General features: G+C 39.5%; 1 protein-coding gene across 5 annotated transcripts in view; it reads right to left on the minus strand.

The window, feature by feature from the left end:
• Window positions 1-24,421, minus strand: part of CDON (cell adhesion associated, oncogene regulated) — a 99,339-nt gene that overhangs the window by 21,770 nt on the left and 53,148 nt on the right. For all 5 annotated transcript variants that reach the window (XM_021063103.1, XM_021063105.1, XM_021063106.1 and 2 more), the window contains 9 exons: window positions 21,659-21,948; window positions 19,665-19,839; window positions 17,825-17,953; window positions 13,120-13,323; window positions 11,263-11,444; window positions 10,398-10,503; window positions 6,421-6,543; window positions 3,116-3,337; window positions 1,346-1,596 (listed from right to left, as the gene is read on the minus strand). In XM_021063103.1, the coding sequence (XP_020918762.1) occupies window positions 1,346-1,596; window positions 3,116-3,337; window positions 6,421-6,543; window positions 10,398-10,503; window positions 11,263-11,444; window positions 13,120-13,323; window positions 17,825-17,953; window positions 19,665-19,839; window positions 21,659-21,948 (1,682 nt within the window). The remainder of the gene's footprint in view (window positions 1-1,345; window positions 1,597-3,115; window positions 3,338-6,420; window positions 6,544-10,397; window positions 10,504-11,262; window positions 11,445-13,119; window positions 13,324-17,824; window positions 17,954-19,664; window positions 19,840-21,658; window positions 21,949-24,421) is intronic.

The following is a 24,421-nucleotide window of genomic DNA, read 5'->3' on the forward strand; positions in this document are numbered from 1 at the left end:
AATGCTCTCTCCTTCAGTTTCCTGGACAATGTTAGCGGTTTGGACTAGGAATGGTGACAAAAAACCGTTTAGAAAGTCTGATTATATATAAGCCATGTCTTTCCACACAAAATAATGAAATCATTATTCTCTTTTGGTAATGAGATGCACTAACGCAAATTAAATATTTTTTCTATGACGTACTAAAGCTAGGTCACAGGAAAGCCATTTGATTTCTAGCTTTAAGATACAAATATATATTACAGTTTTGTTTTCCAAAGGTAATATTTTAATAAATCTTTATTGAAGTTGAAGATAAAAAACTCTAAACTTCTTCAAACTTTAGCACATTGTGCAACAAGCAAATTTATCTACAACCGGAAAATGACAAAAACTTAAATAAATGAGTGCTTCATTTGACCAACTAGACACACGTGTTTGACTGAAAAATAATGTGGATGCATATCCAAACAATCTAAGAAATCAAACTTCCTAATGCAGGGAAGCTTTTTAATCAGCACAAATTTAAAACATGCTAGTCATTCTATTCTTATTTCAAAAACTAAACTCTATCAGCTAGTTATCCCTGAAATAATGTAGTTTTAAAGGTTTATCACTCCTGTGGCTAGAGAACACTAACACTGTAAAAGGCAGAAATCTTACAGGCAACAACAAAAACACGTATTAGACAAAATAAACCAAAAAACTAGCAACAGATGAGAAGCAACAATCTGGTGGCCTGCTGACATGCTGTGTGTGGCCCAAGCAATGCTTTCTAAAACTGGAATTAGTTGCCAACATGTAAAAAATGTGGCGATTTCCCCTCGACCTACAGATGTGAGAAACCAGAAGACCTGGCCACACAGGGCCCTGAGCCCTGCACTCAGACCACAGGAGCTGAAGCAAGGATACTTCCTAGGACAGTGATGTGCTCCCCTGTACCTCCACCGCTTTTGCCCCATCCCCCAACTTGCTTCACTCAATTTCAGGATCTGCCTGACTCCTCTAAGCATATGAGCTTTCAGACTTTGCTCTAAAAATCAAATTTAGAATATTTGGTCTAATCCATACCCAGTGGTATTTCCACTTCATCTCAAGAAGAACTTCCAGTCTGTTCATTAATGGTACTGCATTTTCAGTGCTAAGTAATTTTAAAATACAAAGTCAAAATGATGACTATAAATACTGCCTGATAATAGAAAGCTTCCCAAGATTACTCTGGGTCAGGGGATGGTCAGTGATATACTTCCATTCCAGTGAACCTGTGAGGTTTCTGTACTGAGAAAAGCCACATGTGCTGACCCTGCTCTTGTAACCTGCCACCATGGGGCACAGGGAGGCTCTGATTTATAAGTAGGTCTCTTACATTCACTAGGTGACGAGGATGTTCGAAATCCACACGTGTCCTGGTTAGAGAGCTCGTGTGCCCAGAGTACAGCCCTCCATTGAGGCTCCCAGTGACTCCACTGGGAATCTTATGGTGGAGATGGGAGCAGCCATTGCTGAAGCTTCCATGGACGTTTCCATTTATCCGGTTGGTACTGGGCAGAGTTGTATATTCCACCATCTGCCCATTAACATCTGACCTTTGGTAGAGATAACCTGGTGGGTCATATTCTGTTGAGAAAGAACAAAGAAAGCAAAAAAGCAAAAGAAAAAAAAAAAAAAGTAAGATAATGAAAAGGACAACTCTTCCTCTTGCTTAGAAAGTTTTGTTAATTAAATTCCAATAAACTACAAATATACTAAAACAAAATATTTTTAAAATGTTCAGGTAAAGCCTCCTTGAGGGAGACGCTTTAATCAAGTTATTGCTGCTATTTCCTTTATAGTTTGGAGGAAACCAGGAACTATGAGTTAATTATAACTGACTCTTTTAATGGGAAAAGAAATTAATCAGAGAGAAATTACTCAAAAGAGAATTAATAATTGTGCAATGTGAAACTATCAAAGTAACAGCTACACTAAGGAAAAGTACTTCAATTCCCCTATCTATGCTTCAAAGTGCTGAAAGAAATTGTATAAAACACCATCAAGAGGCTAACTTTAGGTAGGATATTTCAAAAAGCAATAAACACCACTTTTATGTAAAAGGATGGGGTCAGAGAAACATTCACTATTCACATAGCTCCCTGGTTATTAGAGCCAAGTTGGAAGTTGTGAGGCACTAAAGGCAAAAGGCTAATTATAATTAATTCCTTTCCTTTGAGTAAAAGCATTTCAACAGCTCCCTCAAATATCTGATTTCCAGAGGCATACCTCCCAGATATACTTAGAAAAAGTGAAACACCCCTTAGAGAGTATATTATCTAAACTGCCCAGGATTTGCTGTCAGAGCTTTGATTGGCAGCTCCAAGGCTGGATGAGGTGTCCGCCCTATGCCTACATGGGTGTGTTACCATCAATATGCCTGCTTCTCTTCTTTGCTAACCTACATGGAGAATCACCACATCTGCACTGTCCACCACAGTGTGGGGCACAGAGGAGACAGCGGTGAGTATCTTTTGAATGAAGGGCAAGAGAAACAGGGAAAGAAAAAGGAAAAGTGTTCCAGGACATTTGTTCTAATATGGCACCAACACTGGCAGCCCAAATACTCCTACTACTGGACACATTTGGCGGGGGGTGGGGAACAACACCACCCTGGAGTGGTTCTGGTACATTAAGTACTAAGTCAGGACCCTCAGCATTATCTTCATTTGTGGCATCCAGTGACAGCAACTGAGAAAAGCCTTCACTACCTTCCTTTCCGTCGTGCCTTTTCCATCCCTCGTCCAGATGTGAACCAGTACGAAGGGGTTCCTGCAGCAGTTCCAAAGCTCATGCTGCAAGTACTCATCCTCTCTGGTGGTCCAACATAGTCAGGGTTTCCCAGCATTAAGTCAGCTATTTACTTGGAGACCTGCTTAGTTTTGGCTTTGTTGTTTATTTCTCCTGGGCAATTGAATGTGATGCTCCACTTACTCTGGCTGACAGCTAGTACTGTCTGAAAGTCACCTCTGCTGAATGAAGAGCATCGAATGTGTTTTCTACCACAACACTAAGGCACAAACGTGTTAGAAATAAATATTTGTTCCAACAATATTTTTCTACCCATCTTTAGAAAAAGAGAGGGAGACACGGATGAATGGCTTACTCTGTATGGTATTCTGCTGGCGGTTCTTCCAGAGGCACATCGCAATGAAAGTCATGAGAATGAGCACCATGACACCCAGCACACAGCCAACGATCAAATACAGCATGTCGCTGCTTCTGGCGGGGCTAGTCGCGGGTCCAACATTTCCTCCACTCCCCGAAGAATTTGGAGGGGTGCTCAAGTCTTTGACAGGGTACTCAGAAGCTCCAGGAACCCGTTTTACTAGTTGAAATATAAAGGAAAACATGATGTCAGAGTGAAGGCAGACTCTGTGAAATGGTTTACTCTCCGAAGGAGGTCTGGTTAGGAATGCAAGCCAGTCTGTTTATGCTTGTTATTGAGATGATCTGACCACCAATGAGTCACAGAGAGGGCTGAAAAGTTTAAAAATCAAATGTGCCAAGGTTTTAGGCCACAAAATTCTAGAGAAACCATAAGATCAGAGAAACATATGCACTTGGTCTAAACCCAAACTGCTATATGATTATCTGCTCAATTGTACTTGCAGACAACTCCCAAAGAGTGGAGATAAAAGTATTCCAACTTAGGGATGGGACAAAAACACCTTTCTATCTGACATGCCTTGAGCCAAATGAAACTCACAATTACATATTTCATGCCTCTAGCATGTGAATCACATTAGAAGATATGACTTTGGACTATTAGAACAATTATATACAATTCCAAAAACCTCATGCAGAATATTAAGCATTCCACCACCAAAATATTTGGAGTCCACATAAATGCAGTACTTCCACCTAATTCACTGATATTCTGCATAATGGCAATAACAAAAGCTAAAAACAGGTGGACTCAAACCTCATTTTCTCTGTCCCCAAATAACAGGCTCTGAATGTTTTAAAGGTCCTGGAAAAGCAACAGAGCATAGTGATTGATGGCCTGGTTCTAGACACTGCCTAGGTTTCTACCCTGTTCCAACACTTAATCTCAGCTATAGGACTTTAACTTCCATGAACCAGTTTCTGCATGTGGAAATGGAGCTAATAGTAACAGTTTCATCCTAAAGTTGTAATGAAGAATAAATGAATTAATGCATATAAAGCTCTCAGCATAGAGTCTGGCACAGGGCAGTGTTCAATCAATTTTGTTATTGTTATTAGTTATTATACTATATTTCCTGTTATGGTGCCTAACAACTTTCAGGAACAGAGTGGTCTTTTTACAAATCTACTTCAACAAACATTATATTGGGGGTTTCATTTTCTAGGAACTTCAGCTACCCAGAACAGGGCTGGAAATCAGTCAAGGAGACGCCGCCTTTCAAAGGAAAGAGCTCTCCATCACTGAAAGCTGCAAGAATACCTGGCAGAGGCTCTAAAGGAAATTTCTACTTTGGGTGGTATGTTGGATTAGATAATGCTAAGGTCCTGCCAATTCCAAAGACAACAAACAAGTTTCTGAGGCAAAATGAATGTAACAGATCATACATTAAATCCATGGTTACTCAGAGGGAAGTTCTTCAGGTTTATTCACTCTTTATTTACTCTTAATTAATTCATAATTCTACCAAGCGCCAGGAGCAGTTGCCAACCTCTTGCTGAACTTAAAAACTTATGCGGTGGCTGGTGAGTGAGACAGTCTATTAATGTCAGTAAGAAGAGAGAGCAAGGAGCATGAAATGGGCAAAGTAAGATGAAAAAACACTAAGAGAAAGCAAGAACTAAAGAACAATCATGACACTTCATGATCTTTAAGGGTGGGGGAAAGTGGCTGGCCTCCAACACCTGTGTCATTCCTGAAACCCTGACTGAATGACTAAAGATAAGGCCATTGCTTTTCACAAGATCCGTCCATCATTTCTTTAAAAGGCAACACCATGTATCATATGTTCTACTTAAAGAGGTTGGGAATTGTGGAATACGTTTTACAAAGACATTACATGAACAGTTTACATTTTAATTTTATTATTATTTTTTTAATATCCCCTTACCTGACTTTATTTTTTTCTTTGTATGGCTGCACCTGCAGCATATGGAAGTTCCCAGGCTAGGGGTCGAATCGGAGCTGCAGCTGCCAGTCTATGCCACAGCCACAGCAATACCAGATCCAAGCTGCATCTGTGACCCATGCAGCAATGCCAGGTCCTTAACCCACTGAGTGACGCTAGAGATCAAATCTGCATCCTTATGGATACTAGTCAGGTTCTTAACCCACTGAGCCACAACAGGAACTCCAACAATTTACATTTTAAAGAAGTTTTTTTGTGTTTCATTGATCTGAAAGTCTGTACATAGAACCTATTATTCCCTAGCAAAGTCAATTAATGACTATACTATAAAACTACTAAAAACAACCAGTAAACATATTGCTGTCTGTGTTTTACATTCTGCCTGGCTAGATTCTTAAATGTCTTAGGATGAGAGACGATAAATTTCATTTTTATTTAATTTTGCTCCAAGTGTCATGGCACTCTGGATAAAGTAAGAAATGCTCATTAATAGTGTTCAGTACAAAAAGGTACTCAAAATATATGCTCGACAAATGAAATTTAAGGTAAGTCAACAGGGCTGTGTGTATGTATGTTTAAATGTGAATTTAGGAGTTCCCTATGGCATAGCAAGTTAAGGATCTGGCATTGTCACCACAGCAACTCAGGTCACTGCTCTGGCGCAGGTTCAATCCCTGGCCTGGGAATTTCCATTATGCCACCAGGAGGGCCAAAAACAAAAATGTGAATTTAACATGTGGGTATTGCAGAAGAAAGAATTAAACAATGAAACAAAAGCTTTATAATTCAAACTTTCTGAGCCTCACTTTCACTGGAGCTGTTTCTATTACTCAAGTGTGGTATTTTCTGTTTTCAAAGATGGTAACATTTGACAGTTAATCTATGTATGTAGGCAGAGCTGAAAATTCCACTTTATTGACTAATTCTGTTTAAGTAGGTGGTATTGTACAGATCTGCCATTCAAGAAACCACTTTAAACATATGTGGCTCTTTTCCTTAAAACTCTTACACTTTTTTTTTTTTTTTTTTAAGGATTCTAATTCTCACGGCAATCTTGGAAATTAGCAAATATTTCTATTCCTTCATGGAGGAAAAACCAGGGAAGCGAATCACTCAGAGTCACACAAATTAATTAACATGATTAATGCTTATGAAAACTATTTTTAGGATGAGTTCTCTAGCCAACACAAGGCTAGACTGTTGGTACAGTCTAAATAGATGAGCCTAAAAAATGGTCCAAAGCAGAAATAAATATGTCAATAGTCAGGAGGAATAATCCAGAGTTCAGAATTCTCTTCTGTCCAGGGAGAAAGCTCTAATTCTCACCCCTTCCTACCTTTTGTTTCACAGATCATCACATTACTAAACTCGCTCTCTCCTCCTTCATTGAAGCACTGCATTTTAATATCATAGGAGGTTTCTGGTTGCAGGTGGCCGATCATGTGCCACTGCTTTGAACCTAGAAGGTGAAAATAAAAGATAAGCTTTACATACCCTACAACTTAATAGTTTCCATACCCCACAACCTAAACAATAGTATAATCATTTAGTAATTTCAAAATGATGTTGGAGCAGCAGCCATCACTGCATGGTATGGTCAGTGTGTGTAATAAAAATATACTTCATATAGATATTTTAGTTATGCACAACAGATAAATAGCATTTCTATTAAATGGCATGGAAAAAAATGACAAAACAGATAAAATGAATTAAAGTTATACCAGTCTATGGCTAGTCGTATTTTGTTTTCTTACAAGTAAGTGCTAAGTCTTTCATAAAATACATGTTAATTTGAATCATAAGTGAAAAAAAACCCCTCAAGTCCTCTTAATTCTCTATTTCAGCCCAGCTAGTCAATCCACTCTGTCCACCCACCAAAAAGCAAGACCATGAATGAAATCAGAAAATGTCACCTTACCCAGAAAAAGTGACCACTTTACAAGAGAGGCCCTAGCAAAACTCTCCATTCCAATTTTATGGGTGTGACATGAACTAACATATACATGAATGCTTGAATTCCAGAACAGTCCAAAAGCAAAGTCTACAATGGGAAACTCTTGGCTACTGCTCTCACTCTTTCTTTCTTTTTGAATCAGGGTCTCCAAACCACACAAGTATCTCTAACAGAATGACTCTGTTAACCCATGGCACACGGCCAGCATTTCATTTAGAAGCCCTTCTAGACTGAACACTCCAGGATAAATCACTCTCCATTTTTTCTTCTATGGACCTGTGACAAACCTGAATAAACAGGGACACTTCTGCCAGATTCAATGAACTCTTCAAACATCTTTAATCCTTCTTAGAAATACCTCTTCAAACTGTTTCCACTGTTTCTTAGAAACTCAACTATACCACCGACTGATTTAAGAATCAATTAAAGGCAGAGGAAGAAAAACAATGCCAAACCACACACACACACACACACAAGTCAAATCTACTTGGCTGGCAGAACCAACAGCTCCAGGATCCCTCCTAACTCAACAAAGACAAAAACATCTCAATCTGGAAGCCTAGCCCTTTCCAGGCCACAAATATAAAGCCCCGCCCTCATTCATACAGACCAATAATTTATAAGAGAATCAGCTTGTTTTAGTATCAAGGGACTATGAAAGACTCAAGAAGTGAAGAATTCTATGCCCCATTTATTAAGTCATTTCTAAAAGAAATGACTCAAAATCTACTTGAGATGGCAACAGACCTATTTCCAAATTGCAAAAAAACTTTCTAAAAGACCTCTACTTTTTTTCTCTGTCTTGATGTCTTTCCTGGCCCGGTCCTCCACTCACCTATCAACATTTACTTAAATAATTACAACACTAGACTTGAAGTTTTCCTCTCATAGCACTAGTGAAAAGGAATTAAACTAAGCTTCTGATATGTTACTAATAAGAGAAAATAACTAAAGCAATACATGTCTTGTTAGATTAATATTTCATTATTATGGTAATTACTCCAATTATAAGAAATATCCACAGAGATAAAGTTTTCATGGCTTTTCGATGAATAAGACATCTAAATGCAGTATTAGGTTTAAAATCAACCAAACAGCATATCCCTTTGCTTAGCAGGCAGTTTTTTTTTTTCTCCAATAATATTTTTGAAAAGGTAAAAAATCAAAACATAGGCTTAAAGATCAGAATGACTGATACTTTGACTTACCGGAAACTCAATTGATAAGATTAAAATACTCATCTTGAAATGGTATATTGGAAACACATAGTTTATATAAGTGTGGAACTTAATTCAGAATATAAGATAACAAAATAACTGTTCTTCTCTTACTGTATTCTTTAACAATCCATCTCAAAACTTAAACAATTTTGAGTCAATATAAATAAATAATCTAAAACTTGACTTTTAAAGAAAACTATACGTACAAAGGATAAATCCTTCTGTTCCTTGGTTTGGGAGAACAAGTCGATAGTTTCCAACTGCCACAAAAAGAATTTCAAGTGCATAAACTTGAAAATAAGGCATAAGCAAATTACACAGCACAGTGAAGCCCACTTAAACATCTAACTGCTCCATCTATTATGTTCATAAACAAGTTCTCTGTGAACCACAAGCAATGCTCACTTTCCCAGACACTACAACTGAACACAAAAGTTCCTTTCGAGTAATTTCCTAGTTCGACCCTCAACAGTCACATCATGCAAGTGTGTCAAAGTTCAAAGATTTAACTGGAGAATAGAGTTTAGAAACTGTTTATCATTTCTATAGTAGAACTAGGAAGGGTGGGGGAGAGTGATACAGAGAAGAGACAGAGAGAGATGTTCATTTTATTTACATTTGCCTTTTCGAACAAAAGCATAGCCTCTCTCAAAAGATTTTAAAAATAAAAATCTGGGAGTTCCTACTGTGGCTCAGGGGTAATGAACCTGATAGTATCCATGAAGACGCAGGTTCGATCCCTGGCCTCACTCAGTGGGTTAAGGATCCGGTGTTGTCATGAGCTGTGGTGTAAGTTGCAGATGTGGCTAGGATCCCATGTTGCTGTGGCTGTGGTGTAGACCAACAGCTACAGCTCCGATTCGACCCCTAGAGTAGAACTTCCATATGCCTCGAATGTGGCCCTAAAAAGACAGGAAAAAAAAAAAAAAGATAGTTTCAACACTTTCCATACTCTCGGTTCAATTTTTTCTCTACATATATTCCAACTTCTCAGCATCTCTAAACAAGGGTAACAGGGTCAAGATGTGATCTTTCTGGAGTTCCCATTGTGGCTCAGTGGTTAACGAATCTGACTAGGAATCATGAGGTTGCAGGTTTGATCCCTGACCTCACTCAGTGGGTTAAGGATCCGGTGTTGCTGTGAGCTGTGGTGTAGGCCGTAGATACGGCTCGGATCCCTCGTTGCTGTGGCTCTGGCGTAGACTGGCGGCTACATCTCCAATTAGACCCCTAGCCTGGGAATCTCCATATGCCACAGGAGCAGCCCTAGAAAAGGCAAAAAGACAAAAAAAAAAAAAAAAAAAAAAAAAAAAAGAGAGATGTGATACTTCTAGCACGACTTCAATTTCAATCTTCAATGGAACTGTTGACTGAGAGGCATTTTTTTTTTTTTTTTTTTTGGTCTTTTTGCCTTTTCTAGGGCCACTCCCGCAGCATATGGAGGTTCCCAGGCTAGGGGTCCAATCGGAGCTACAGCTGCCGGCCTATGCCACAGCCACAGCAAGTGGGGATCTGAGCCGCATCCTCGACCTATACCACAGCTCACGGCAACGCCGGATCCCTAACCCACTGAGCGAGGCCAGGAATCGAACTCACAACCTCATGGTTCCCAATTGGGTTCATTAGCCACTAAGCCACAACGGGAACTCCCTGAGATGCTCTTTTTTTAGCTAGGCGCTATGATTGATGTGTATGTTCAAGTCACTATTCATTTAAACAAAACAGAAAAGAAAAATTTTTTTCGGAGGAACTATTTCTGTAACTGTTTCTATAACCAAAGTGTAAGATATCCTATACACAGCTGACTCTTGAACAGTGTGGGTCCACTTATACACAGACATTCGGTCGTAAGTACTACAGTGCTACAGAGTCCATGGTGGGTTGAATCTGAAGCTGCAGAGGGACCGTGGACATGGAGGGCCCACTATAAGTTACATAAGTACTAACCCCCACATTCTTTAAGGGTCAAATATATTAAATTGGAAAAATTACTTTCTTTGGGAAAAGTTCAAAGTACTAGTACACATATCATTTCATTTTTTACTCTATCTTCACCTGGGAGAATGTTTTTCATAATATTTTAAAACCTCTCCCTCCAAAACTCCTTTATTAGGACTCTAGCCTGTCAATGGAACTTACCTTCCACAACATCCCTCTTGTAATCACTGTCATTGTCACTATCTGTTGGCCGGTAATAGATGTAAAATCCTTGAATGGGGGTATTATTGTTACTTGATGGGATGTACTAAAAAATAGAAGCAAAGATTTGTCAAAGATAAAAATATATGTATGTAACTTTCATATCCATTAAGATTTATATATCTGTGCAGCAATATTTTTTAAGCTTCATTCTGCAAACATTCTTGACGGCCATTTTACATTTAATTTAAACGTATTCAAACGTATTAAGAGCATTTCAGCTTACTGCAGGGCTAAACAAAAATAAAGCAATACATTTCACCAGGTTCAGAAACACAAAAGTACATTGGATTCAAAATGAATAAAACACGAAATGGTGATTAAGTTAACACTTGGATGAGAGCTGAGGAGATAATCATTTTATTTTTAACCCTGTCCCTCATATAATATGTGCTTTTACACAAATTATCTGTGTCCTTCAATTTCCCCCTTAATAAAGTTTGAAAATTTGCTGTTCATAGTATCATGTCACGAGAATATTAAATTCACACGTTGCCAAATCAGAAACTTTTCTCACTAGATGGAGTTCCTGTTGAGGCTCAGCGGAAATAAATCTGACTAGCATCCATGAGGATGCAGGTTCAATCCCTGGCCTTACTCAGTGGGTTAAGGATCTAGCATTGCTGTGAGCTGTGATGTAGGCTGCAGATGCAGCTCGGATCCCACATTGCCGTGGCTGTGGTGTAGGCCAGCAGCTACAGCTCCAATTTGACTCCTAGCCTGGGAACCTCCATATGCTGTGGATTGGGCCCTTAAAAAAAATTTAAAAAATAAAAAGTTTTCTCACTAGAGATGGTTTACTCACCGTCCACTTCAGCATGATCTGAGTGTCACTGACCGCTTCTGTGTATGCAATGTGAGGTCCAGTTATCGGACGGTTAGAAAAACGACTGGGGAACCCAGCCACTTGATAAGGACGAGATGCCGAACTCCGAAAACTCTCACCATAATGGTTGATGGCAATGACTCTAAATTTGTATGTTGATCCTTTTGAGGGGGGAAATAAAAACAGAATTTTTAAAAAGCTGTCATAAGACAACTGCAGGAACAATATTCAAAATATGACAACTGCCCTTATGTATCTGTCTACAATAACTACTTCTTCTGAAGCCTATATAGGAAATAGATTTCAACCCTCTTGCCAACCCCTGTCCACTGGGAGTGGCTGTTCAGTGCGTGTGCTCAAAACCCCAAGACCTTATTGGGAGTCACAGGAGAGAGACTGATGATTTTTGTGGTGGAAGGGGCAGGGAGAGGAAGACAAAGAGTACTTTACTCCTATTTTGAGTCACGCCCCTCAAATACAGGACTGGCTGGTGTGTCTGTGCTCAAAACTAGGGTCTTTTCCCTTTAAAAGAAACAACCGAAGCAAAGTTTAATATGGTGACTACATCTGTGAGGAGGCGCCATGTGGCTGATGGCAGATGTCACTCTGATCCCACTAATAATAGGATAAGAGGGAGCAGAATGAAGCCACAACAGAAGGTATCTGTTTGGATTAGATATTAAGAACTTAAAAAAAAAAAAAAAAAAACCTCTAGAGATTGTGAGTTTCTGAAAATCTAAATCTAAAGAATAAATTAGACTCCTAAAGTAAGTTTCCTAAAAAGCTTAAATATAACTGTGCTTCTGAAGACTGTTTTCTGTCTACAAACTGTTACTTAGCTTCACCCACATTTAAAGCTGCCACATTTTCCCAACTGTGCCTACACATTCTGGGCTCCTCATGTTACCTGTTCAGACAAACACAGCTATTTGCTACTGAAGTACATTGAAAAGTCCATAAACTAAAATGATCATGAAACCCAAACAAATAAAAGTAAAGGAAGCTGACTTTTGATAACTGCCTTTCTCTTTTTCAGTTTAAGGTCTTTCATATAGTCTCAAAATCCTGGGGAGCTGGGAGAGTGCCCCTGCTGCTGAAACAAGACCTACAGAACAAAGAGGTGCTAAGTGTTGTCTCCTTTCCATAAAACAAAGCAGTGGGTCTAATCATGCTGAGATTCATCATCAGACCTATAAATGAGCAATTTTCATCTTAAAATATCATTCATAGCAAAATACACACATAGATGTCACCACAACACTGCTCTGCTTATTTGCAGTTAGAAATAATTAAAGCCCAGAAATAAAGGAGGGTTAAGTAAATCATGGTACTTATATGGTAGATACATAGTTAATAAAAACTGAGTTACTATAGAATTGTTCATGATATTGGAAAATGCATATGATATAACATGGGAAAAAAAGGTCAGAAGACAATATTTATGGCATAATCTTGAGTTGAATTAAAAATAGAAAAAAGACTAGAAAGAAATACACCAAAAGGTAAACAATGGTTATCTCTGGATAAGTGGGTTTCAGATGACTTACTCTCTTCTGTATATTTTCAAATTTTTATACAATAAGTGCTAATTTTTTTTTTTTTTTTTTTTTTTTTTTTTTTTGCTACAGCATGCAGCAGCTTGATATGGGATCTCAATTTCCAGACCAGGGATTGAACCTGGGCCACAATGACAAAAGCACCCAGTCCTAACTTCTAGACCACCAGGGAATTCTCAGCATACATTACTTTAACAATTAAAAGAATATAAGATTATTAAAAATATGCATCTACAGTCAGCACTGATGGTTAAAAAAGGAAATGTGTGAATATCACCACCTGGCTCTAAACTACGAACTTCCACAGAAAGTTTAGAAGGAGGGATATCTTCAGCTGCCACCAGCCAATCGCTTGTCCTCATCCGTTTATATTCGACTTTGAAGGCTGTGATTGGCGAGCCCCCATTTGCCCGGGGAATCCAAGTGACATAGACAGACGTCTCTGATGCAGTGGAGATAGTCGGTCGATCTGGTGCCTCTGGAACTGAACATGGAAACATTCATTTCAATAATTGGCAGCATCAGAGACAAGAGTAACAAACCAAAAGGGAAAAATTCCAAACATCATCTTATTAAATGCTCTTCACCAAACTTCTCGCCAGAGTTAATAATATTATGACTATCTTCCTGTCCTCTGTGAGAAGCTAATGGGCAATGGAATACATGGAAAAGTAAAATAATTTGTAAATTTGATAATTAGTTCTGAAAGCTGAAACTGAATGAATATGATAATTGTGACCATGCTATTTTGTGTTTCCGGCTAAAACAGTGTATAAGTAATTATTACTTGCTGCTGCAAGTCTGACCGTGGTTATAATTCAGTAAGTTTTCAAAATCATGTTTTATCTTATTGAAATGTTTTTTCTTTATCCATCTAAGCTACAGAAAACACATTCAGCAAATGATATGCAGATGATTTTATTAGCTATTACTATTGGAGCCTTTTTTTTTTTTTTTTTAATTCTTTTTCTTTTTAGAGCACCATCCAAGGCCTATGGAAGTTCCCAGGCTAGGGGTCTAATTGGAGCTGCAGCTGCTGGCCTACACCACAGCAAGGCCAGATCCACATCGCATCTGCAACCTATACCACAGCCTGCAGCAACGCTGGATCCTTAACCCACAGAGCGAGACCAGGGATTGAAATGGCATCCTCTTGGATACTAGTCATGTTCTTAACCCACTGAGCCACAATGGGAACTCCCTATTGAAGTCTATTAACACATATCCAGGCCACAGGAATGCTCAAAAAAAGAGACTGCCAGCAATAAAGAGAGATAACATTTAGCCAATAAAATCAATACTGATTAAAATAAAAACAGAGGAGGGAACATCTCTCAGGACCAAAGCAGGACGACCAGATATGTAGTTAAACAAAGAGAAGTGTTATCAGGAAACAGATGAACATGTGACCATCCACAAGAACTTGCAGAAAAAGTGAGCAGAGAGCTTACACTGGCAAGTTTTCAGTTAGCACTGTTGAGAGAAGGGGCGGTTCTAGCCCACCAATGAGACAGTCTAGATTTTTTAGTAGCTGGAACCCATCAGGAGTAAGTTCTTTAGCCATTTAAACTGTGCACCTAATACTTCTCCCTGCCTAAACAATCTTGTGGTTCTAAATGGCTTCCCACTTGGTCCCTACAAGGAAAAGATGCTGATGGAAACCATCAGGTCTGTATGACAGTTACATCACAAGGCAGTGAACTGCCATTCTGGTTTATATTAATCACCTATGTATTTTGTAAGTGTGAGCTGGTTCTCAAGAGACCAATTATCTTTTGTCATTCTAACAATCATGTATCTAGAGCTGGAACAAAGAGGACCACCTCTGGGCCATGGTCATGTAACTTTGGTAAATTACCCAGGGTGCCCTGTTTCTGTCCAGCCTGTGTCTGGCTTCAAGCAACACCCCTCTGTCTCAGCCACCTCTTCAACGTGAATACAAATATACAAGCACAAGATAATATTGCATCTAGTAAATGTATGGAGAATATCGTGGCTTTTTTTTTTTTTTTTTTTTTTTTTGGCTTTTGTCCTTTTAGGGACACACCAGCTACAAATAGAGGTTCCCAGGCTAGGTGTCTAATTGGAGCTGTTGCTTCTGGCCACAGCCACAGCCATACCAGGTCCAAGACACATCTGCGACCTATATACACCACAGCTCATGGCAACACCAGATCCCCAATCCACTGAGCAAGGTCAGGGATTGAACTGCAACCCAATGGTTCCTAGTCAGATGTGTTTCTGCGGCACCACAACAGGAACTCCTTGTGGCATTTTAAAAACAAATTGCTAGGTCCTGTTGTATACCAGAGGGAACTATATCCAGTCTCTTGGAATAGATCATAATGGAAGCTAATATGATAAAAAGAGTGTGTGTGTGTGTGTGTGTGTGTGTGTGTGTGTGTGTGTGTGTGTGTATACATGACTGGGTCACTATGCTATACAGCAGAAACTGACTCAATACTATACATTGACTATACCCTAATAAAATATAAATTAAAAAAATTTCTTAATGGATAAAAAGACGAATGCATTCAAAGCAGGAAACTCTGCATGATACTTACTGTATTCCTTTCAAGTTAGAAAGCAATGGAAACAGAATGAATAGAACTGTTAGTGAATCTCTTTTTTAATACCAGATAACCAAACAACTTGCTTTGTTGATTCACATGAGATTAAAACTCATCAAAGAATACCACAGATCAAACCAAAAAAGAAGGTTATTAGGGAAACATTTTCACAGAGAAGAATGTCATCAATATCTAAACAGCAAACAGTTGTTAAGAGATAAAGAATACTGCACTTGGAGTTTAAATATGTGAATGTAAATAGCAATTCCACCACTTCCTAGATGATTTTAGGCAAGCGGCCTAACCTTTTTTTTTTTTTTTTTTCTCTTTTGTCTTTTTAGGGCCCCCCCACGGCATATGGAGGTTCCCAGGCTAGGGGTCTAATCAGAGCTGTAGCTGCCAGCCTACACCACAGCCACAGCAACACCAGATTCAAGCTGAGTCTGCGACCTACACCACAGCTCACAGCAACACCAGATCCTTAACCCACTGAGCGGGGTCAGGGATCAAACCTGAAACCTCATGGTTCCTAGTCAGATTCGTTTCCACTGGGCCATGATGGGAACTCCAGCCTAACCTTCTTGAGTCTCAGTTTCCTGATTTGTAAAATAGCTATGCTACCACCCCCACAGGGTTGTTGTGAGGATTAAATAAATCACTTCTTTATGGTTATCTCTGCTTGGTAACTCCAACCTCATGATTTCCAGAACTGAAGCCATTACCTTCACCTAAAAATTCTTGGTAAATGGTCCAAGTCAGCCAAGCCCAAGTCACCATGTCTTTCCCTCTCATTCAATGTTGATTCAATTCCCTTAATCTGTCATCAGTGTCCTTCTCCATTCACTGTCAACTACCTTTATTTCTAAGCCTCACCTTTTGCCACCCTTCCTTTCCCATCTCTAAAGTCCTTCAGGCTTCTTTATAGCTTTGAGGGAAAGATTAAATGTTTAAGTACAACACACAAGACACCTTCCTGCCTCCCCCACCTGTGGCAGCATCCCCCACAGGAACTTGTCACACTAAATAAAATGTCTCATCTCTAAATGAAAAAGAACATGTCATTCATCTGTCTCTGCATGGGGGGTGGGGGGTGGGGTGTCTCTGCTTAGAACCCCTTTTCCTGTTTCTTCATCCAACTATTACATTCTTGTCTCTGAGGTTTAGGGTAACCTCTCTTATCACTACTGGGCCTCCTTTACATAAAGTGAGTGATTTAGATATTTCTCTTGTGATCCCATAACACCAAGGGTGGGATCAAAATCATTGTTATAGGTTAATGTATCTATGTTCCCGAACCAATATTGTTATTGGTTGTCTACTATACTGCCAGCCTCTTCAAAGATAAGATTTATTTTATCTCTGTCGCTCTAGTAGTGTGTTAAGTCTCAAGGTTTTTGTTTTTCAAATGTCAGTTTTATGCATATGAAGTTGACAGTCATATAGGTCATCTGCTTAAAGTAGCTGAAATGTTCCTCAGAGGTAAAAGGATTCAAGAAAAAGCAGCTCATGATATTGGAAAAGCAGAGGCACTCCAGAGGAGCAATCGAATGTTATGACTTGCTTTTGTCTGAGACCAATTCATGGAAGACTATAAAAATAGGGAAGAGAGCAAACTACAACATAGAGGATGAATAAACAAGATTTTCCTGTATAACACAGGGAACTATATTCAATATCCTGTAATTAACCATAATGGAAAAGAATATGAAAAAGAATATATATGTATAATTGAATCCCTTTGCTATACAGCAGAAATTAACACAACATTGTAAATCAACCATACCTGCATAAAATAAATTTTTTAAAAAATAGGGAAGAGAAGCTTGAAAATTCTTAGAGCTCAGCAATAAAAATTTAAGCCTTCTCTAGATCACAAAAGGCACATTACGTTGTAACAGTAGAACTTATGTGTGATTAAATACTAAAAAGAAGTCTTTGGAAAATTTTATTCCTAAGACATCTAAAAACTGTTAGATCTACAAGATCTAAAGGTGAGTATGACATGTAATCATTCAATTAAAAAACCTAAATCTTACTATAGGTACCAGCATACATTTTGACACATCATTTTTTAAAAAGTCACATTTTGAGAATTCAAATATAAGTTTGGTTTCCTTGCCAGAGAGGAGACAAAAAAATCCTTCTTATGAGTTATTAAAACTTAGTATTGAAGCATTTTGAAGCTGAATTTATTACCTTAAATACCAATCATGATTCTGGGCTACCAAGATCTGAATATAGGACATTTTTTAAAAACAATGGTTGAAACAGGAGCTAAAAGATCTATTTGGTAGGATGCAACCTGAAGAGTAAACCAACACCCTGTTCCACTCCAATCCCGCCCCAAATAATCTGAAATAGGTCAGTTACAATTGAAAAGCAACAAAATGAATAAATGAAGAGTCTTCTCTTTACCTCCACTATGCCTGGAGGAATCCGTGAGTACCACTCCAAAATTGTCTGCAGCTTCTGAAACTACAGGGCGCTTGGGGATGCCCACAGGTGGAGAGGACACCTGGGTGTTTTTAGATGATGTTGTTTTCTCTGGAAAGGTTAAAAAACATATAAGCTCCTATATATATGTAAAGTAAGAAAAGACACTATGAAAGGCAACTGGCATATAGATATAAATACATTAATTTATCTTTTACAGTGTCGAAATTTAAAACCTATATTGCCATTACTTCACTAATCTGAGGAATTAACTTCAAAATTATTTTGTCTTTTTCTAGTTCCTATAACTAAAAACATGTTCTTTCTCCATCAAGCTAGCTTTAATTTACACATAGAAAAAAACGACACAAGTGAAAAAGCCAAACGACTAAATGTTTTCAAACTATTCATCCGTTTTTCTTTTTACTGTACACATTTTTTAATTCTGAAACATAAAATTCATTACTAAAGAGCTTCTGTTAAGTTTCTTCATGGGAAAACTGTCATGTTAAATATTAAAATTTCAAGAGGCAAGAGCGAAATGGGGTGCTTATTTTAAAACTGAAATACATGCTTATTATTCAGTATTTGTAGGTCAGACTCTACAAACAACTAAGGACTAAATATGGAAACAAACTCAAAATACATTTCAAATAAGAAATACTCATCATTTTTCAGACTCAGTAAATGGATGAAATGGTCTTTTTCAAAAGCTAACAGTTTCTTCTCAATCATCAGACCCTTTTTAAAAATATTGTGCCATTTTAAAAACAGTCTTCTGACCAATTCCCATCTCTGCTCACTAGCCTTTTAGTTCAACCTACCCTCACAAGCTACCCCACAGAAACACTATCCTCTGGCATCTTCTCTGTAAGACTCTCCTAGTCCTTGACAGATCTGGTCTCTCTGCCACACCCTTACCCTCCACCAGAGAACTTTACCCTACAGCCAGCGTGTCACAGTGACACACAGGGCAGATTGTGCCATACAAAACCTTCCCATTCTCCCAGCTTGCTCAGGGTTGATGCCAGTGTCCCTGCTGGGTGGACAAGATGCTGTGTGCTTTGTTGGCTCTACCACCTCCATGAGCGTTCCTCCCTCCCCTCTTACTTTGCTCCCATCCCCGTGGCCTCTCAGTGCTCCTAGGGCACACCAAGCATACCCACCCCAGGGCCTTTGTACCTGCTATCCTCTTTACTCAGAAGCTCTTGCCCCAGATACCCACATGGCTTTCCATGAACCTCATTTCAGTTCTGCTCTGCTGTTGACTACTCTGCAACTTCTCTGGCCACTTGCTTAAACTGTGACAACTACTACCCCATACACTTCCTATACCCATCCTCTAATTTATTTCTCTTGTTAACACTCACCACCTATTAATGTTCTTATGACTTAGGTGTAAAATCTTTCCCAACTAGAATGTAAGCCCCATGAGGGCAAGGATTATTAACTATTTTGTTTACTGCCTGGCACAGAGAAGCCATTCAGTAAATATTAGCTGGACTGAAATTTTGCCTTGAGTTGATATTTATGCATATGTCTTCTCAAATTTGAAGCTCCATTAGGATGGACCTTGTCTTGATCATCTTTGTTTTCCCTGAATCACTACCCTAGTGCCTTACCTACCATTAGCTCTCAAAAATACCTGTGAAAGATTAGATGGAACAGAAGAATACAACTACCCAAATATGGCCCCAAAAGGTACTATGATAGGTTTATTTAGTAAATTTATACATAAGAATCTCCACTACTAAAAGGACATGTACTACTAAAATGACAGCAAGACAGCCAACTCCTTCCTCTTAGGGAAGATCATACTCACCTTTGCTGGTTCGGAAGGTAAGCATGGCAGGCTGGCCTTCACCTGCTGCACTCCTGGCCACCATCAGCACTTCGTAGAGACTCGATGGCTCCAGTTCTGTTAAGTGGAGCTCATTTTCACTTCCTGGGACTCGAACTGTGTGCCAGCTTCCCACCATGCCAACACTGTCTTCTAACTACTCAGGAGAAAACAAGGCATTAAAAAAAAAAAAAAAAGGTGGGGGGAGATAAGGGCCAGAAAAACTTCCATTCCAACTGCATTAAAAGTAGAAGTCATTCAATTCCAGATGAATTCTGAAAGTGATACACCATCAAAAGTGAAAGAAAACACACTCTTTAAGACACAGAAGGAAACCTGAAATAAGGACTTGGGGATGCTCACTGTCAAAAGATACCTGCTCTGTTAGCTACCTCAGGTAAGCTACATGAGCACCCAGTTTGTTTCCTTTTCTTGTGATGGAAGCAATCTTCCTTTCTTACTGGGCTAATGGGAGTAATATGTATTAACAGTAATATATGATACACATAATATATTATAAATTAGAGTATATACTATGCATGTTTATGTATGTATAATTTATATAATTATGCACTACATATTTCCAGCAGTCTTGCTTCACATCTTGGCACTGTTCATTATGAGTTGGAGGAAATAAATGAAAAAGAGTCAATCCACTGTGTCTTGATTAATGGAACCAAGAGTCAACATTACATGGAAGTTTCAGTTCTTTCAGAAGAATATCAGTGAAACTCTTGATCTAGAATCATCAGGTTATAAACAGCAAAGAAACTGTCAAATATCACCATGTTAATTCTTCCAGATATTAAAAATACTACTATTAAATGATGGGTATCAAAATGTCTTGGACAAGGAAAGCTATTTTCAATATGAGAACATCTCCCATTGCATTCATTTACTAGTCTCATTAAACAAAAAGGGGAGATTTTTTTCATTTTGATTTAATACAAGCCTCTGGATGAAAAACATTATCTGAAATATCAACTGAGACAATCAACGGTTACCATAATAAATGACCAACATAAGATTTTAATATAATTAAGAAGACAACTTGAAAACATCTGTCAGAGATTTATAATGAATGACTTTGCTCAAACAGTTGGTTCTAATAAGAAACTACTTTTTTGCTAAATAAACTGCATTCTGCTATCTCCGAGAGGGCAAGATTTACTTTTTTTTTTTTTTTAATGGCTGCCCCACAGCATATGGAAATTTCCAGGTAGGGAACTGAATCTGAGCTGCGGCTGTGACATATAGAGCAGCTGCAGCAACACCAGATCCTTTAATCCACTGTGCCAGGCTGGGGATCGAATCTGTTCCTCTGCAGCAACCCAAGCTGCTACAGTCAGATTCTTAACCCCCTGTGCCACAGCGAGAATTACTTTTTTTTTTTTAAAGTGCTTTATAGTGCTCTCTACCCACAGGGTTAATAAAAGAGTCAACAAGTTATTGAGTTCTTAGAATTCCAATTGGGGGGAAAATTCTTTATACATCAATCTTACTGCTTTTATATGACTGGCAGGAGTTCCCGTCGTGGCGCAGTGGTTAACGAATCCGACTAGGAACCATGAGGTTGCGGGTTCGGTCCCTGCCCTTGCTCAGTGGGTTAACGATCCGGCGTTGCCGTGAGCTGTGGTGTAGGTTGCAGACGCGGCTCGGATCCCGCGTTGCTGTGGCTCTGGCGTAGGCCGGTGGCTACAGCTCCGATTCAACCCCTAGCCTGGGAACCTCCATATGCCGCGGGAGCAGCCCAAGAAATAGCAACAACAACAACAACAAAAAGACAAAAAAAAAAAAAAAAAAAAAAAGACTGGCAAATCCAGCATGAGTGCTAGGATCTGTCTCAAAAACTCATCATCCTAGGACATTCCTGCTCTGTTTCCTGCCACTCCACAAATGCTAAAAACAATAAGCATGTGTTACACATGTGACGTTAAGGTGTGAAAAGAGAAAAGTGATAAATGAGAAGTCGTTACCTTTCGATACTTCACAAAATAGGCATTGATGGGCAGCCCGCCATCCTTCCCTGCCCTCCAGACCAGGTTGTACGTATCTGGCGTGTGGGTCTGTGGGGGGCTCAGAATGATGGGGGCATCAGGAACAGAGGTACCACTAGCATTCTTCTCTGATGATTCCATAGCACCGGAATGTTCCTTTACCAGGAATGAGCTCAATAATTCAGTTCCTTTACCATCACTTTTATCATTATTCTGAGTGGGAATGGAAGGTATGACTATTTCTGCTTTTGTATTTGTTTCAAAAGGAACTGTAGAAAAAGGGAGAAAGAAAAAGAGACAGTTTGAAGAAATGCATTATTTCAGTGTCTTTCATGCAATGATTTAACTGCCCATGGAGATATGCATCAGCACGATCTGAGCCCTGGTAGTTAAAACAGGTAACATTTCAATGTATAATCCATGGAAACATCTAACCTCCAGGAGCCGCCTCTTATTCATGAAGGAGCAAGTGAATTGTCTGAAAAATCAATTACATGATGCAGCAGTTTAGAGCTTAAAGGATGTTATTTTTCCTTGCTCTGCACTAGCTTTCCCTCTTTTACAACAACAACTGCAACAACCTCAGGTTTTAAAGTTGGAGAACATGGAGCTTTAACTCTAATTGGTAAATGAAACACAATGAGTAATGCATTCCCTTGGGAGCAAAGCAAAATAAAGAGTAAAGAAAAGGTCAAGAGTTAGGCTATTAGGCCACAGGGTAGCCAGTCCCAAAGATGCCTCAGTATTCACACCCTTGGGCAGTCCCCTCCCACACTAAATCCGGGCTACCCTGTGACTCACTTTAACCCATGCAAGCCCAAGGGAGGCTTAAGCCTTAAGAAGGCCTGTCACTCCTAGCTGGGTGCTGCCACACACAGGTATCCAAGCGAGCCACAGAGAGAGGTGACATGGAAGAGAGAGAGAAGCTGGGGGAGGTGGGGTGGGACATGGGTGGGGTCCAGCCCTCACAAAGCTGTCACATGTGTGAGTGAAGCCACTTGAGACATCCTGGCCCCAGGTGTCATCTGATTAAAAGGGCCTAAGAAACCTCAAGCAAGGCCCTCAGAAGAGACCAGCTGCGTCTGTTTGGTTTTTTGGGTTTTTTTTTTTGTCTTTCTGTCTTTTCTAGGGCCGCACCTGTGGCACGTGGAGGCTCCCAGGCTAGGGGTCTAATCAGAGCTGCAGCCGCCAGTCTACACCACAGCCACAGCAACAATAGATCTGAGCTGCATCCGCGACCCACAGGAATGCCGGATCCTTTACCCACTGAGCAAGGCCAGGGATCGAACCTGCAACCCCATGGTTCCTAGTTGGATTTGTTAAACACTGCTCCACAACGGGAACTCCCAGCTGCATCTGTTAAACCACAGAATTGTAAGATATTAAGGTGCTGTTGGTTTAAGTCATTAATCTTTGGGGGAAGTTATGCAACAACAGATACCTAAAATACCTGCCTTATATATGGAAGACAAGCTACATGCAAGAAGAGGGAAGAAATGAGGCAAGACTAACAATAAAGGAAAAATTCACTTGTCCCCAAACGAGGCCTCTTTCTAGATGAACAGAAGGTTGGCTTTAGAAACTGCCAATCCAAAGAAGATGAAACAAGCAGACGCCCTTAAGACTTACTTCTAAGAGCATATAGAGTATGCAGAGGAAGGTAAATATCATTTATTTGTGTTGAAAAAAGTAAATCAGTCACCTACACCCAAAAAGAATTACTAAGCACATATAATGTGCCAAGTATTGTGCCAGACATTTAATAAACATCATCGCATTAATTCTCCAAACAACATTCTTAGGTAGGTAGTAATACTCTTGCTTTACGGATGAAGAAATTCAGGTTCTGAGAGATTAAGTGACAACAACTGGCAAAAGAATGTCAGTGGTGCTGCCATGAAAAAAATGAGAGAGCAATTTATGAAAAAAACATACAACCAGCACAATGAAACCCAAGGGCTGACAGCCTGGTTCCTCTAAAGTGCTATTAATACTGGCAACGAAGTCTCCTACTTTTGTGGAGTGAGGGAGCAGAGGAAACAACAGCAGAGTTTCTTTTCCACAATGAAGTCAGATTCCTGGTAAAAGGTGGAAGTGTTTGGAGGAGGACTATTGCAGTTCTGTACAGAACCAACCAAAAAAACAGGACTAACAGTAGAAGGTCAGTTCTCTGTTTGTTTAAAAAAGAGAAAAGGTGTTCCAGAAGCATCCTCCATCAAAGAAAACAAGACACTAGTGAGAAAATAATGTAGAAGAAAACTAATTAAGTTCACTGAGACAACTTCCAAATATTGCTCCTGGAACAGTCATGTTTATCTAGTGACTCAGAATGTGGGCTGGATGTGAAGGGTGTGACTGGGAGCCTGCTAATGCAGAGATGGACCCTAGCAAGTGGAGGCAATTAGCTGTGGCTTCGGGCCGCAGACAGGATCTTTTTACCATGAGCATTTTATGGATCCTCTGGGCAGGTTACCACTGGGAAGTGGTATTTGGCTGCAGAAGAGTTTGAATACCACATGCCTGTTTTTTTTCTTTTTTGGTTGCACCCACGGCACATGCAAGTTCCCAGACCAGGGACTGAATCTGAGCCGCAGCTGTGACATACATCACAGCTACGGCAATGCCAGATTCTTAATCCACTGCATGGGGCTGGAGATCAAACCCGTGTTGCCCTAGAGACAACACCGGATCCTTTACCTACTGCACCACAGAGGCAACTCCCAAATGCCTGTTTACACAGAG

Source organism: Sus scrofa, chromosome 9 (assembly GCF_000003025.6).
Source record: "Sus scrofa isolate TJ Tabasco breed Duroc chromosome 9, Sscrofa11.1, whole genome shotgun sequence".
Lineage (NCBI taxonomy): Eukaryota > Metazoa > Chordata > Mammalia > Artiodactyla > Suidae > Sus > Sus scrofa.